Source organism: Anguilla rostrata, chromosome 4 (genome assembly GCF_018555375.3).
Source record: "Anguilla rostrata isolate EN2019 chromosome 4, ASM1855537v3, whole genome shotgun sequence".
NCBI classification, from domain to species: Eukaryota; Metazoa; Chordata; class Actinopteri; order Anguilliformes; family Anguillidae; genus Anguilla; species Anguilla rostrata.
The window spans coordinates 44,360,040-44,373,473 of record NC_057936.1 but is presented as its reverse complement, the minus strand read 5'-3'; the positions used below and the strand labels follow the sequence as shown (position 1 = coordinate 44,373,473).

The window sequence follows — 13,434 nt, the reverse complement described above, 5'->3', positions numbered from 1 at the left end:
GTTATAGCAAAGTCGATTTAGGACGTAGAAAGTCTCTGGTTATAGTTCCATGGTGTGAATAGTGTCAAAGAAGGTTAGCTGACGTTGTTTGCTAGCTCAGAGATTAGCTCACTGAGCTAGTCTGCTGGCATTGCACACTTGCCAGCTAACGAGCTAACTGATGCACTTAAATTAATCTTTTATTTACTTTGGAAAGTTATGGTCATTATGATTGAGTCTTTGCCTCAGGTTTAATTAACTGACTGTGGGTCCTTTCTAAAACAGGTGTATTATATTGAAATCTGTGATTGTTCATTCTGAACCATTACTGCAATAGACCACCCAATGAATTAGGTTGCTTCTAAAGATAACATTGGCAAACCTCAATTCAATTAGAGTACACAAAGTGAAAGGGGTTGAATACTTTTGCAAACAGCATATTCCATTTTTCATTTTCTTAAAAAATATTTTGTGGTGTAAAACTCATGTTACGTACTAGTAATTCGTTAAAAGTATTGTTGTAAATATCATATATAGAAAAATATTAATGTATTAATTGTTACCCAATGAAATGAGTGATTTAGCAGGGGGGTTAAACACTTTTGCAAGGCACAGAATGCATGTCACATTCTCATTATGGGCTGAGCCCCCCTAAAGGTCTGATCCTAGAATCGCCCCTGGCTTAAATACAGCTTTAAAAAGCAAATTACCTGTTGTTAAACTGTGTTATTATTGATTTTATTGTAAAACTATTACTTTAATGCTTTAATATATCAACAGTAGCAGTGTCAGTGATCACAATTTCTCATGTGTATTTAACATTTTTACATGTGAATTAAAATATTCACATGTGAAAAGAAAATGTCTCATGTGTACTGGATGTTTCATATAATCTGCTTTTTTCACAAGTGAATAAAAATTTCCAGTTGCGAAAACAAAACATGACATGAAATCATGAAATTTTCATGCATGACTGACTTTTTCAAATGTTAACTACAATTTTCACATGTCAAAACAAAACATGTAGCTTGAAATAGCATAGGTTACATAGGTTTCCCTTTGCATGATCACACAACACACTGAAATTTAAAAGCAGTATTTTCTTTTACTGTCATAATGTATCCTATGTAGTTTTTTTCTATTTTGCTTTGGCATTGTAGATCACTAAATTATGTAACATTGAAGAGACAATATTTTTTAACCTCTAAAGAGCAATTAGCCTACTCATGATTGAGGGATATGAAAAAGAAAAAAGAATCCTAACCAGCAATTCAAACCCTGTCAGAGCAGCCAAAATGAGAAAGGAATTCCAGCAGAGAATTGCAGATAAATTAAATGCGTAATAAGATTTTATTCACTTAATTTAGTTAATTTAATTATGCAATATTTTAAATCCGTGCTAAGCCCCTGATATTAGGACTATTGTGCTTTGTCATTGTGTCACCTTACTGAAGCATTAAATTATATTATTGGTCATGACTTTCTAGGTCATGTGACAGCAGCTACAAAAGCACACAGCACCATGTCGAAGTCAACTATAAAAAAAAAATATCGCAAACAGGTAGCCTTATTATTGCAATTCTCGACTTAGAAGTGGCAATCTCGAAGATTTCCGTTTCGTTCTCTTTGTCGGTACCAATGGGTAATTGCAGGTGTGTTTTTGGACCTCACTTTCCAACTTGCGATATATAGTGACTTAACAGACATTTATTTTAATGAAAATCTTCAAGATTGCCACTTTAAATTAGGTAATGTACAAGTAAGTGGTTAAACTCCCAGGACATTGGGAAACACTATGAAAACATTTATTTATGATTGATTATGTAACTATTACCAATGTGAAATCCTCTTCCTCATCAAATTAAACTTAATAGTGTTTCCCCTCTCATGGTCAGAAAATTTGATGAACTCACTGATATGCCTTTTGAAAGCAAAATACACTTTCTTGATTGCTCGGTATACTGTGGCTTTGCTGATATTTTCAATTCTGTGGCGTTAATGATATTTTTCATTTTATTTCTTCTCTGCCCTCTCTGAATTTTTACTACTGTATTTATTGTGTAATCTTGCATCTTGTTTGCTTTGTTTTATTTATTCTTGTCCACAAGCACTTCGCATTTTATGTATGAAAGTTACCATACAAAGAAAGCCTATTAATACTTTCAGTGCACGCCAACAGCATATAAAAACGTGCGGATGTGAGGATGTGGTGACCAGTACACTCTGTGTCCCTGTTAAGGCTATGCTTCGCTCCTTGGAGTTGACATTGTGCATTCCTATGTATTGCTAGAGGAAATCCCTCATGGCCAAACAAGTAGCACTCAGAAAGAGAATCATCTGAGTGCCTGAAAAGGGCTCGGTTTTTTGGAGAAGTTCAGGGCAATCAGAGGACCACGCCTACTGGTTAAGTAGGCACATGCACCTGGAGTGCATCAATAATTAGTCCAGGTATTTAAATAGTGCTTTCTTGTCAGTAGGTGTCTGCGACTGAGGGACTCACAACCCGAGAGAGAGAGGAAGTTACCAGCAACAGAAAAGCTGATTCATAATTTTGGTTATTTTTGTCTTTGTTATTTTAGTTTGTTGTATTGATTTATTATTTTTTACCCGGATCTGATGAGGTGTTTTATTTATTTTTGTAATCCCGTCTAAATGCTTTTCTTACAATGATGGTTCCTTCATCGAAACAAACCTCTTATAAAATGTGTTCATTTCTGCTGTTCACTGTGTGGCTTATAGTACATTTATGTAACTCAGTGGCAAGAGTCGTACTGCCCCATCCAGCAGGGGAGTGCCAGAGAAGATGCAGGGGAGAGGCAGGGCATACTGCTCCATTTTGGCAATAGGGAGAACATGGAGGATGGAGCAGACATTTCTCAGAGAAGCTCAGGGTATGATGGGCTCAAAATAAATAAATGTGCTCAAGATTATGGAGATTGACAACCGAAGGCGAAACAAAGGTATGTGTACACACACACACACAGACACACACACAAACTATATTTTCTTATTTTGAGAGACACGTGGCACAGCACATGATGTATGCATTGGCTTCTGCACTTTGCGCCCATCTGTGCAATTGCAGTGCTATGTCTGTCCAACTATGGCTGTTGGTCCATCTGTCAGAGACACAAATACACACGAAGACACAAACACACACAGACACACACAAACAGATAGGTACACAGACTGGCATACATATGTTACAAACATACATATATACATACATGCAAACATACATAGTTATAAACATTTGTCCTCCTGAATATATGAATATACAGAGACTTGAATTGCTGGGTATCACAAACGCAAGCACACACACACACACGCACAATCACACACGCAAACACATATGTACACAGGTCTGAACTGAAAGCTGGTTCTACAGGGCTGACAGTACACTGACATTTCAGCTCATATTCGATCCAGTTCTATGCTGCATCACATCTGAGTCACTAAGCCAGCTGCCCACCATCCAAATTCTCTATCCCAGGTGGTGCTTGACCCACCGGAGTGAGAGAGAGAGAGAGCAAAATAGAGGTAATCTTGCTCATTGCTGCCTCCACCCTGTTGAAGGGCTTCCCACTGACGCATGTACATCAGTCATCAAAAAAGGCAGTGACTGCTAAAAGGTGACTAACACCATGTGTGTGGTCTCTACAAACGTAAGTCAGAGCAAATATGTCTGTGTATATGTGTGTCACAGTGTGTATGTGCGTGAAAGTGTGTTTGGTAAGCTGTTACTCTTAACCCGATGCATAAGCGAACTAAGCGCCTGCTTACGGCCCCCGTGGTCACCAGAGGGCCCCCAAGAGCACTTGAAATGTCCCACAAGAGAACCTGAAATGTTTTGTTTGTTGTTATATTATAGCCGTGTTTCCACCAAAATTACCCGGAACTTTTAGTCCCAGGAACTACTTTTCAAGGAACTAAAAGGTTCCTTCAGCCCATGGTTGTCTGCGTTTCCACCGCGGTCTAAAGTCCCGCGAAGATTAGGCAAATTAGCCCACTGACGTATGAAAAAACGACGTTGTCGTCGGTCCATCTGTCCTATGATTTCTTCTGTAACCCCATACTACCACCGAAGTAGCCTACATTATTTTCTAATAACCGGGACAGCCCAGAGGGGTTTATTCCACTTATATACAATGGGTTACCAACAATGATTATATATGGTTACTTGTTGTTTTTTTGTTTTTACCGATTTAATCACCTGGAATTGAAATATTCTTCTGCAGCCGTTTGGGCTTATTTTACCGTTGTCAAGCAAAACTGTCATTGGTAGTTGAACTTGGACCGTTGTTATGCAACAAATAGGATATAACAGGCCAATAGTCAGATTGTAACTGTTTTATATATCCTCTCAAACACATTCATTATGTTTTTATGCGAACATTCGCTTTCATGTCTTGACATCCGAAGCGACCGAATGCATTCACATGTATAACTGGCAACAACAGCAGAAAACATGCACACGTTGTAAACAATTTGCTGTTTGATTACTTTCTCATCGTCAATTCCATATCGCAAATCGCAAAATGACAAGAATAGAACGAAAACTCGGACTTGCGTAAAAATTTAAATTAGTAGTGGTACAGCCACCGTTTGCTTTCCTTCGAAGTTACTGCTAGCCGAGCAGCGAAGTGTGCCCTCCAGATGCAAACCATGCACCATAAATTAGTCCATAGTCTTCCTGGTCTTTTTGTGGAATTGAAGAATGGCAGAGTAAAATTACGGCAGTCTGAAAAAGCTAAAGGGACGATTACTAGAATTTACCTGTTATTTTACCCTGACAAAAAGTGCGGAAGGTGATTTCCAGTTTGCTTTTACTGTATCACCAATGTGAATTATGCAGAACTACCGCATACCTCACATAACTGCATCAAACGTTTTGAGTCAATTACAACGGGCTAACAAAGAAAATCCGGAAGAAAATATTCAGCAACCGAATTAATCCGTTTGAATGTTTTGGTAGGTAATATGCTGTCCCAGCACGAATGCTTTTTATAAAAAAAAAATGTATAAAACGAATACTAAAGCAAGAAAAGAACAGAAGAGCACACGTTATAATTCCAAGACGTTGGCAGGCTATAACCAAAAGTAGGCTACTGCACCGCATAACATACAAGTTTGATTTGAAGTTATTATGAAAATAAATCGGTTTGCGCCTGCAAATTTTTAAACATGGCGCCTGAAAATAAACACAAAAAAATGCTGCAAGTACTCGACCAATCAGAAATGTTCAGCGCTGCAAGCTCCACCCAAAAGGTTCCTGTACTTTCGGAAAGTACTACCCCCCGAGCAGGAACTTTTTGGGGGGTAAAATAAAGCCCCCGGAACTAAATTTAGACCCTAGTTCCTGCGGTGGAAACGCACTGAGTTCCTCAAAAGGTTCCTAGTTCCGGGGTAAAGTTCCTGCGGTGGAAACGCGGCTTAAGTCAATGGTAATCATAGAAAAACGCAATATTATGTTAACGGGCTGGCTAGCTAATACTACTGGTTTAATCAATTCCCACTGCCTCTGTCAGAGCTGGTGTCACATTCATGCGCACTGTAACAGACGTTAACTGCATTTTGTTGCAAGCACAGTCAGTCAGACTAACGTTAGGTTACAGTCCTATCCTCTACGTCAATGGAAAAAGCAGCAAAAAAGTAATGTCGCAAAAAAGGACAGCCTATCCTTCTGGAGCAGAGAAAAGAAAGAAGAAAACGGAAGATGAGAAAAAACAGCAAGATAAAAGTATGTTTGCATGACTAATTACAGCATTTTACCATAAACATTCCACTGGCTAGATAGATGCGTCAAACTATGTTCAGCTAGCGTCAACTAGCTAGCTAGCTATCACATTAATCACATTACATTTCTATCACATTTAATCTAACACATTAGCTAGATTCCCCCATTAAAATTGAAATTTCTCTAGCTAGTTAGATAGCTTGCTATTATACATATAGCTAGGTGGATTTAAGATGTCAAGTCTATTTAGGCATGTTTAATCAAACGTTAACTTTCCGAAGATATGCTAGCTAGGCTATGTTGTTAGCTAACGTTAGCTAGCTAGTTAACAACATATTCAGCTTTATATTTTTTTCTTGAACCATTAGGCTACTGTTATCTTGTTACAGGTTCCTCTGTTCATTTTATGTCATTATTTAAGTATTTATTTAATATTGTCTGTTTTTTACATTTGCATTTATTTTTCATATAAGAAGAAAACTGTACAGAGGGAGGTACTGTTTATCTAAGTTATTTGATTTTAATTGTAGTTTATTGTTGTTCTGCACTTTTGCATGTTGCAAATTTTTTAAACCAAAAGCAATTAAAGTGGTTAACTTGTTTACAGTAAATGCATTGTCTGCTGGTTTATTTTGTTCCTTGTCAGTATACCACGTTCAGTATGCCACTTAGTGCTGTATCACTTTGAATATTAAAGTGCAAATTAACACCAGACCACTCTTGTGAGTTTGCTACCTTCTAAGATTAAAAACCATAGAAGGGTAAAAATATGCCAGGCTGACATGATGGTATGATGTAAGCAACACAGCTACAACTAATAAGCTGTCAATAGTCAATAGTCAATAGTATTGGCAGCGCTGAGGCGGTGGGGGGGCCCCCAAATCAAATTCTGCTTAGGGTCCCATAAAGGCTTTGGTCGGCTCTGCTAACCACACCCCTACAGTCACACTGCACGCTGCTACAATCAGACCAAAATCCGCAAGTCACTTCTGTATTCACACCATACCCTTACAATCACATGGCTACAGTCACACTTTGCTGATATGGTACTAGAACAGGTTGACCCCACACAAGGTCATAAACCCGCTCCTCACAGGACAGTGCCCTGCTGCTTTGTGCTCTGAAACACAGCATTACCAAAGTAAAATACTTTACTACACTGCAGTAGTTAGATATATTTTAATTTTCTGTTTTCAGAACTGCATCTGACACCATAAAATATTCCCAAGTAGGTGCCACCGCAATATAATTATGCTGTCTCCTGTGGGTCTATCACAATTTAACCTCATCATTATTATCATCACTGGTGTAACCTCAACTGCGGTACGAGCGTATCCAGTGTTCCAGTGTTTCACCAATACTCATGGTGTGCAAACCCAATTACTGATTTAACGCAATTATGATACTGCACCCATTTAATAAACTGCACTGCAGTGTGGTCAAATATGCATTTAAAACACATCAACATAACTGAATGCTCACTGTTGTGAACGTGGATTCTCACAGTTTGTCAGACGATTTGAAAGCTTTTTCGGAGCGCACCCCCGCGGGTTAACGTCATTTTTCTGCGTTTACCGTGATCTTTCCCCTTTAGGTACCCAGTGCGCACACTCTGGTGCCAACGGCCCATAGTCAAACATGGCTGCGTCCATGAATTGGCCTCATGCGCCTTTGAGCAGCTTCCATAGATGTCTCCAGTACTTGTATATCTCGATGACCGTTTCATTTTTACCTAGGTAGCGTGTGACTGTGCGTGCAGACGGTCGGGCGGTGGGAGATGCAAGCGCGTGGGAAAAATAGTAAAGCACCATTTACTGTGATAAATAAACAGCAGCGTGCCTTGCAAATCTAATTGGTACGGAAAACAATTGTGTTCACGTTCTCTCTGATGGGATCATTCATGAACACATTAATTATCTGGCGCTAAACACCTGCTTAATGATCGAGGTGGTAAACGCAGTATACAACACAGGTACTTCGATAGATAACTAAAATTGTTTTGCTATACGTTTAATAATGTATCATCTCATGTCCTAATTATGACATGCGCATTTTTCTTTGAAAACCAACACAGGATCACACAAATTTTTGGAAAAGGCATAATTCCCTTCAGCTTATGTTCCCTGGTGCATCCTGAAATACACCAAACATTACAGCCGTTACAGTTGCGATTATTTCTTTGACTTCTGTTTATGGGATTTGAATGAGCTCCTTTAAACTAATATGATGCGTAGATAATAAAAAATAAATAAATAAAAAAACACATTACCTTTCATCCAGTCTACGACCTGACTTGGGCTCCATTTGCTAACAGGTTCCATCACGAGTGCCATTTGGAAAGTTTGTGCAGCTTTCTACAGGCAAGGGGAAGAAAGTAGCACTGGAATACCCCCAAACCACTGTTCCGACCGGGAAGATGGTCGTCTTATTTATCCGGCACTGTGTTTGTTTTCTCTCGGCGCTCTGCGGCTGTAAAATGCACTCGCTGGGAGCGATCAATGCCGCAGCTTCTTCACACGAAACACACGCAGCACAGCCAGTTCCGAAAACATCGCTGTTTAGAAGTCTCCGACGGAATTCAGCGCATTCTGGGGGGGGTGTGTGCTCTAATGATTCTTTTATTAAACATTGGAGGCAGAGTTGCGACCCCCTTCCTTTATCTCCCACAAGTTATTTGTTTGGAGGAAATCCTTTTCATTTCCCCTCGTCCAAGGCTAAACCTAATTGAAACCACACATTGATTTTGTTTACGTTTTGCATTGTATACTTTCGCCTGAGGGGTCCAACGCTTTTCTTCCAGCGCTTTTACCAGTCTCCTCACATAGCTGGCCGCTAGCTTGCATGCATCTTGTGCCTTTCTCTCCCTCCCTCTCGGTCTTCTTCTCTCCGCGCTTTCCCGTTAGGAGTCTCCCATCAGCAGAACGCAGCCTAGCGGAAGCGACGGGGGTGGCAGGACTGTATCGTAGAGTCACCACTATTAGTTTGCTATGTGGGTTTCGAGTAAAAATGTCTAAAATATGCTTATTTTTTATTTGGCTATTGATTATAAAAAAGCACCAGTTGCGCGTGAGCACTATGCACGTGGTTGATTGATATCTTCCTCAATTTTTTTCCATATACGTCCAAGCGTAACACGATCCTACAGCTTCAGAAGGATGACGTTACACCAAATTATTTTTACAGTGTGATCATGCATATACTGACTGCGCGAGGGTGGGAAATATTCTCAGCGACAAATCGTGAGGTGCTGAATAGCTCTGTGTGTGTGTGTGTGTGTGTGGAACAGCTGTGTGTGTGCGCGCGTCTATAATGTTTCAGACGAAGACAGTTACTAGATTTAGGATTTGTAATCGATTCACACGCGATTAAAGCACATATTCTCAGCTTTTATTAAAGGGTGTATTTATATACTTTGGTTTAACCACGTAGAAATAGCAGCGCCTTCTATACATAGCCCCACATTTCAGGGCACCATTTAGGACATATTCACGTTAAGAAAATTACAATAGTCATGTTTGGCTGTTAAGGCTGTTGCATATCGTTTGCATGCAATGACTGCTTGATCAGGTGTTGAGTATCTCTGGTGATGCTCTGCCAGGTCTGTACAGCAGTTCCATCATCAATGGCTGCCAGTACCTGTGGCAGCCATACATAGCCAGATACAGACCCAGACCATTACACCCCATCACCATGTTTCATAGATGAGGTAGTACGTTTAGGATCTAGGGCAGTTCCTTCTGGCCTCCACACTCTGCTCTTGTCATCACTCCGATACGAGTGAATCTTGGTCTCATCTGTCCACAAGATCTATTTTCCAGAACTCAGCTCAACTCTATTCAAAGTCCATCCCACTTTTTGGACCGCTACTGCTCCCAGAGTTTTCGCACCACATACACGTGCAGTATGTTAAATTGAGCGGCTTCATCGAGAATGGTGTGCTATTACTTTGTGGAAAGTTTTGTTGCACGGTTTTTGAAGATTTTTTCCCCATAGAGAATGAATAGCAGATTGTTCAGCCTTGTAATGTCACAACTAGATAAATCCTGCAGAAATTGTGAAGTGTGGTGCCACCAATGCAAAGGCAACTTTGTGCTGAACAGTGTGAACACTGTTTGTAGTATGAGTAGAGACAGAGTATTGTGTATGTGCTATAAGATCACGGCAAGTTGATTTACGACACAAATATACAGAGCTAAAATAACTATTAATCAAAACTTAGTGTTTTACTCATGGTATGCTGTTGCGAGGTGTTCTAGGTGGTTCATAGTCTGTTGCTAGGTGGTTGCAATGGAGGTCTAGGTGGTTTCAAAGGTGTTCTAGGTGGTTGCTAGGGTGTTCTAGTTGGTTGCTAGGGTGTTGCTAGATCGTTGCTATGGAGTTCTAGGCGATTGCTATGGTGTTGCTAGGTGGTTGCTATAGAGTTATAGCCGGTTGCTAGGGTGTTGCTAGGCATTTGCTATGGTGTTTCAGGTGGTTGCTAGTGTGTTGTTAGGTGGTTGCTATGGAGTTCTAGGTGGTTGCTAGGGTGTTGCTAGGGGGTTGCTAGGGTATTCTAAGTGGTTGCTAGGATGTTGCTAGGTGGTTGCTATGGAGTTATAGGCGGTTGCTAGGGTGATGCTATGGCAGTTGCTATGGTGTTCCAGGTGGTTGCTATGGAGTTCTGGTTGCTAGGTTCAGTGTTGCTATGGAGTTCTAGGTGGTTGCTAGGGTGTTTCTAGGCAGTTGTTATGGTGTTCCAGTTGTTGCTAGGTGTTGCTAGGTGTTGCTATGGTGTTCTAGGTGGTTGCTAGGGTGTTGCTAGGTGGTTGCTATGGTAGTTCTAGGTGGTTGCTAGGTGTTGCTAGGTGGTTCTATGGAGTTCTAGGTGGTTGCTAGGTGTTGCTAGGTGTTTGCTATGGTGTTCCAGGTGGTTGCTAGGTGTTGCTAGGTGGTTGCTATGGAGTTCTAGGTGGTTGCTAGGTGTTGCTAGGTGTTTGCTAGGTGTTCCAGGTGGTTGCTATGTGTGTTCTAGGTGGTTGCTATGGAGTTCTGGTGTTGGTGCTAGGGTTTGCTAGGGGTTGCTAGGGTATTCTAAGTGGTTCTAGGATGTTGCTAGGTGGTTGCTATGGAGTTATAGGCGGTTGCTAGGGTGTTGCTAGGCGTTGTATGGTGTTCCAGGTGGTTGCTAGGGTTTTTGCTAGGTGTTGCTATGGTGTTCCAGGTGGTTGCTAGGGTGTTTGCTAGGTGTTGCTATGGAGTTCTAGGTGTTGCTAGGTGTTGCTAGGTGGTTGCTATGGTGTTCCAGGTGGTTGCTAGGGTGTTGCTAGGTGGTTGCTATGGAGTTCTAGGCAGTTGCTAGGGTGTTCTAGGTGATTGCTAGGGTGTTGCTAGGGGGTTGTTATGGAGTTATAGGCGGTTGCTAGGGTGTTGCTAGGCATTTGCTATGGTGTTCCAGGTGGTTGCTATGGAAGTCTAGATGGTTGCTAGGCTTTTCTAGCTGGTTGCTATGGTGTTGCTAGGTGGTTGCTAGGGTGTTGCTAGGTGGTTGCTATGGAGTTCTAGGCCGTTGCTATGGTGTTGCTAGGTGGTTGCTATGGAGTTCTAGGTGGTTGCTAGGGTGTTGCTAGGTGGTTGCTATGGAGTTCTAGGTGGTTGCTAGGGTGTTGCTAGGTGGTTGCTATGGAGTTCTAGGCGGTTGCTATGGTGTTGCTAGGTGGTTGCGATGGAGTTCTAGGTGGTTGCTAGGGTGTTGCTAGGTGGTTGCTATGGAGTTCTAGGTGGTTGCTAGGGTGTTGCTAGGTGGTTGCTATGGAGATCTAGGCAGTTGCTATGGTGTTGCTAGGTGGTTGCTATGGAGTTCTAGGTGGTTGCTAGGATGTTGCTAGGGGGTTGCTAGGTTATTCTAAGTGGTTTCTAGATGTGCTAGTGGTTGCTATGAGTTCTAGGTGGTTGCTAGGTGTTGCTAGGTGGTTGCTAGGAGTTGCTAGGCGTTGCTATGGTGTTGCTAGGTGTTGCTAGGAGTTTCTAGGCCATTGCTAGGGTGTTGCTAGGTGGTTGCTAGGGTTCTAGGTGGTTGATCTAGGGTGTTGCTAGGTGGTTGCTATGGAGTTTGGCGGTTGCTATGGTGTTGCTAGGTGGTTGCTATGGTGTTCCAGGTGGTTGCTAGGTGTTGCTAGTGGTTGCTAGGAGTTTAGGCAGTTGCTAGGGTGTTCTAGGTGATTGCTAGGGTGTTGCTAGGGGGTTTTAGGTGTTAGGGTTGCTAGGGTGTTGCTAGGCATTGCTATGGTGTTCAGGTGGTTGCTATGGAGCTAGTGGTTGCTAGGTTTCTAGTGGTTGCTATGGTGTTCTAGTGGTTGCTAGGTGTTGCTAGGTGGTTGCTATGGAGTTCTAGGCCGTTGCTAGGTTTTGCTAGGTGGTTGCTATGGGTTTAGGTGGTTGCTAGGGTGTTGCTAGGTGGTTGCTATGGAGTTCTAGGGTTGCTAGGGTGTTGCTAGGTGTTGCTATGGAGTTCTAGGGGTTGCTAGGTGTTGCTAGGTGGTTGCATGAGTTTAGTGGTTGCTAGGGTGTTGCTAGTGGTTGTATGGGTTCAGGTGGTTGCTAGGGTGTTGCTAGGTGGTTGCTATGGAGTCAGGTTGCTATGGTGTTGCTAGGTGGTTGCTATGGAGTTCTAGGTGGTTGCTAGGATGTTGCTAGGGGTTGCTAGGTTATTCTAAGTGGTTTCTAGGATGTTGCTAGGTGGTTGCTATGGAGTTCTAGGTGGTTGCTAAGGTGTTGCTAGGTGGTTGCTATGGAGTTCTAGGCGGTTGCTAGGTGTTGCTAGGGATTGCTATGGAGTTCTAGGCCTTGCTAGGGTGTTGCTAGGTGGTTGCTATGGAGTTTAGGTGGTTGCTAGGGTGTTGCTAGGTGTTGCTATGGAGTTCTAGGGGTTGCTAGGTGTTGTATGTTGCTAGGTGTTCAGGGGTTGCTAGGTGTTGCTAGGTGGTTGCTATGGAGTTCTAGGGTTGCTAGGGTGTTGCTAGGGGTTGCTAGGGTTTAGGGTTGCTAGGTGTTGCTAGGTGTGCTATGGAGTTAGGCGGTTGCTAGGTGTTGCTAGGCTTCTATGGTTTCAGGTGGTTGCTAGGGTGGGTTGCTAGGTTCAGTGTCTATGGTGTTGCTAGGTGTTGCTAGGTGTTTGCTAGTGTTGCTATGGGTTCAGTGTTGCTAGGGTGTGCTAGGTGGTTGCTAGGGTTCAGGTGGTTGCTAGGGTGTGCAGGTGGTTGCTATGGTTCGGGGTTGCTAGGGTGTTGCTAGGTGTTGCTATGGTGTTCTAGGGGTTGTATGGTGTTCTAGTGGTTGCATGGTTCAGGGTTGCTAGGGTGTGCTAGTGGTTCTATGGAGTTCTAGGTGGTTGCTAGGGTGTTGCTAGGTGGTTGCTATGGTTCAGGGTTGCTATGGTGTTCTAGGTGGTGCTATGGAGTTCTAGGTGTTGCTAGGTGTTGCTAGGGGTTGCTAGGGTATTCTAAGTGGTTCTAGGATGTTGCTAGGTGGTTGCTATGGAGTTTAGGGGTTGCTAGGGTGTTGCTAGGGTGTGCTATGGGTTCAGGGGTTGCTAGGTTTGCTAGGTGTTGCTATGGAGTTCAGTGTGGTTGCTAGGGTTTGTATTCTAGGGTTGCTAGGTGTCAGGTTTGGGTTCTAGGGTGTTGCTAGGGGTTGCTATGGTGTTAGTGGTTGCTAGGGTGTTGCTAGGTGTTTGGGCTAGG

At 42.3% G+C, this 13,434-nt stretch overlaps 1 protein-coding gene and 1 long non-coding RNA gene across 6 annotated transcripts in view; one reads left to right on the top strand and one right to left on the bottom strand.

Annotated features, from left to right (window-relative positions):
* cnksr2a (connector enhancer of kinase suppressor of Ras 2a) overlaps window positions 1-8,875 on the bottom strand; it is a 323,355-nt gene extending 314,480 nt beyond the window's left edge. For 3 of the 5 annotated variants that reach the window (XM_064332728.1, XM_064332725.1, XM_064332727.1), the window contains exon 1: window positions 7,986-8,874. In XM_064332728.1, the coding sequence (XP_064188798.1) occupies window positions 7,986-8,049 (64 nt within the window). In that variant the 5' untranslated portion in view covers window positions 8,050-8,874. Of the gene's footprint in view, window positions 1-7,985 lie in introns of all 5 variants that reach the window. The other 2 variants (XM_064332729.1, XM_064332730.1) reach the window with 1 other exon arrangement.
* Window positions 1-13,434, top strand: part of LOC135253450 (uncharacterized) — a 345,328-nt gene that overhangs the window by 61,100 nt on the left and 270,794 nt on the right. The gene's annotated exons all lie outside the window — the stretch shown is intronic.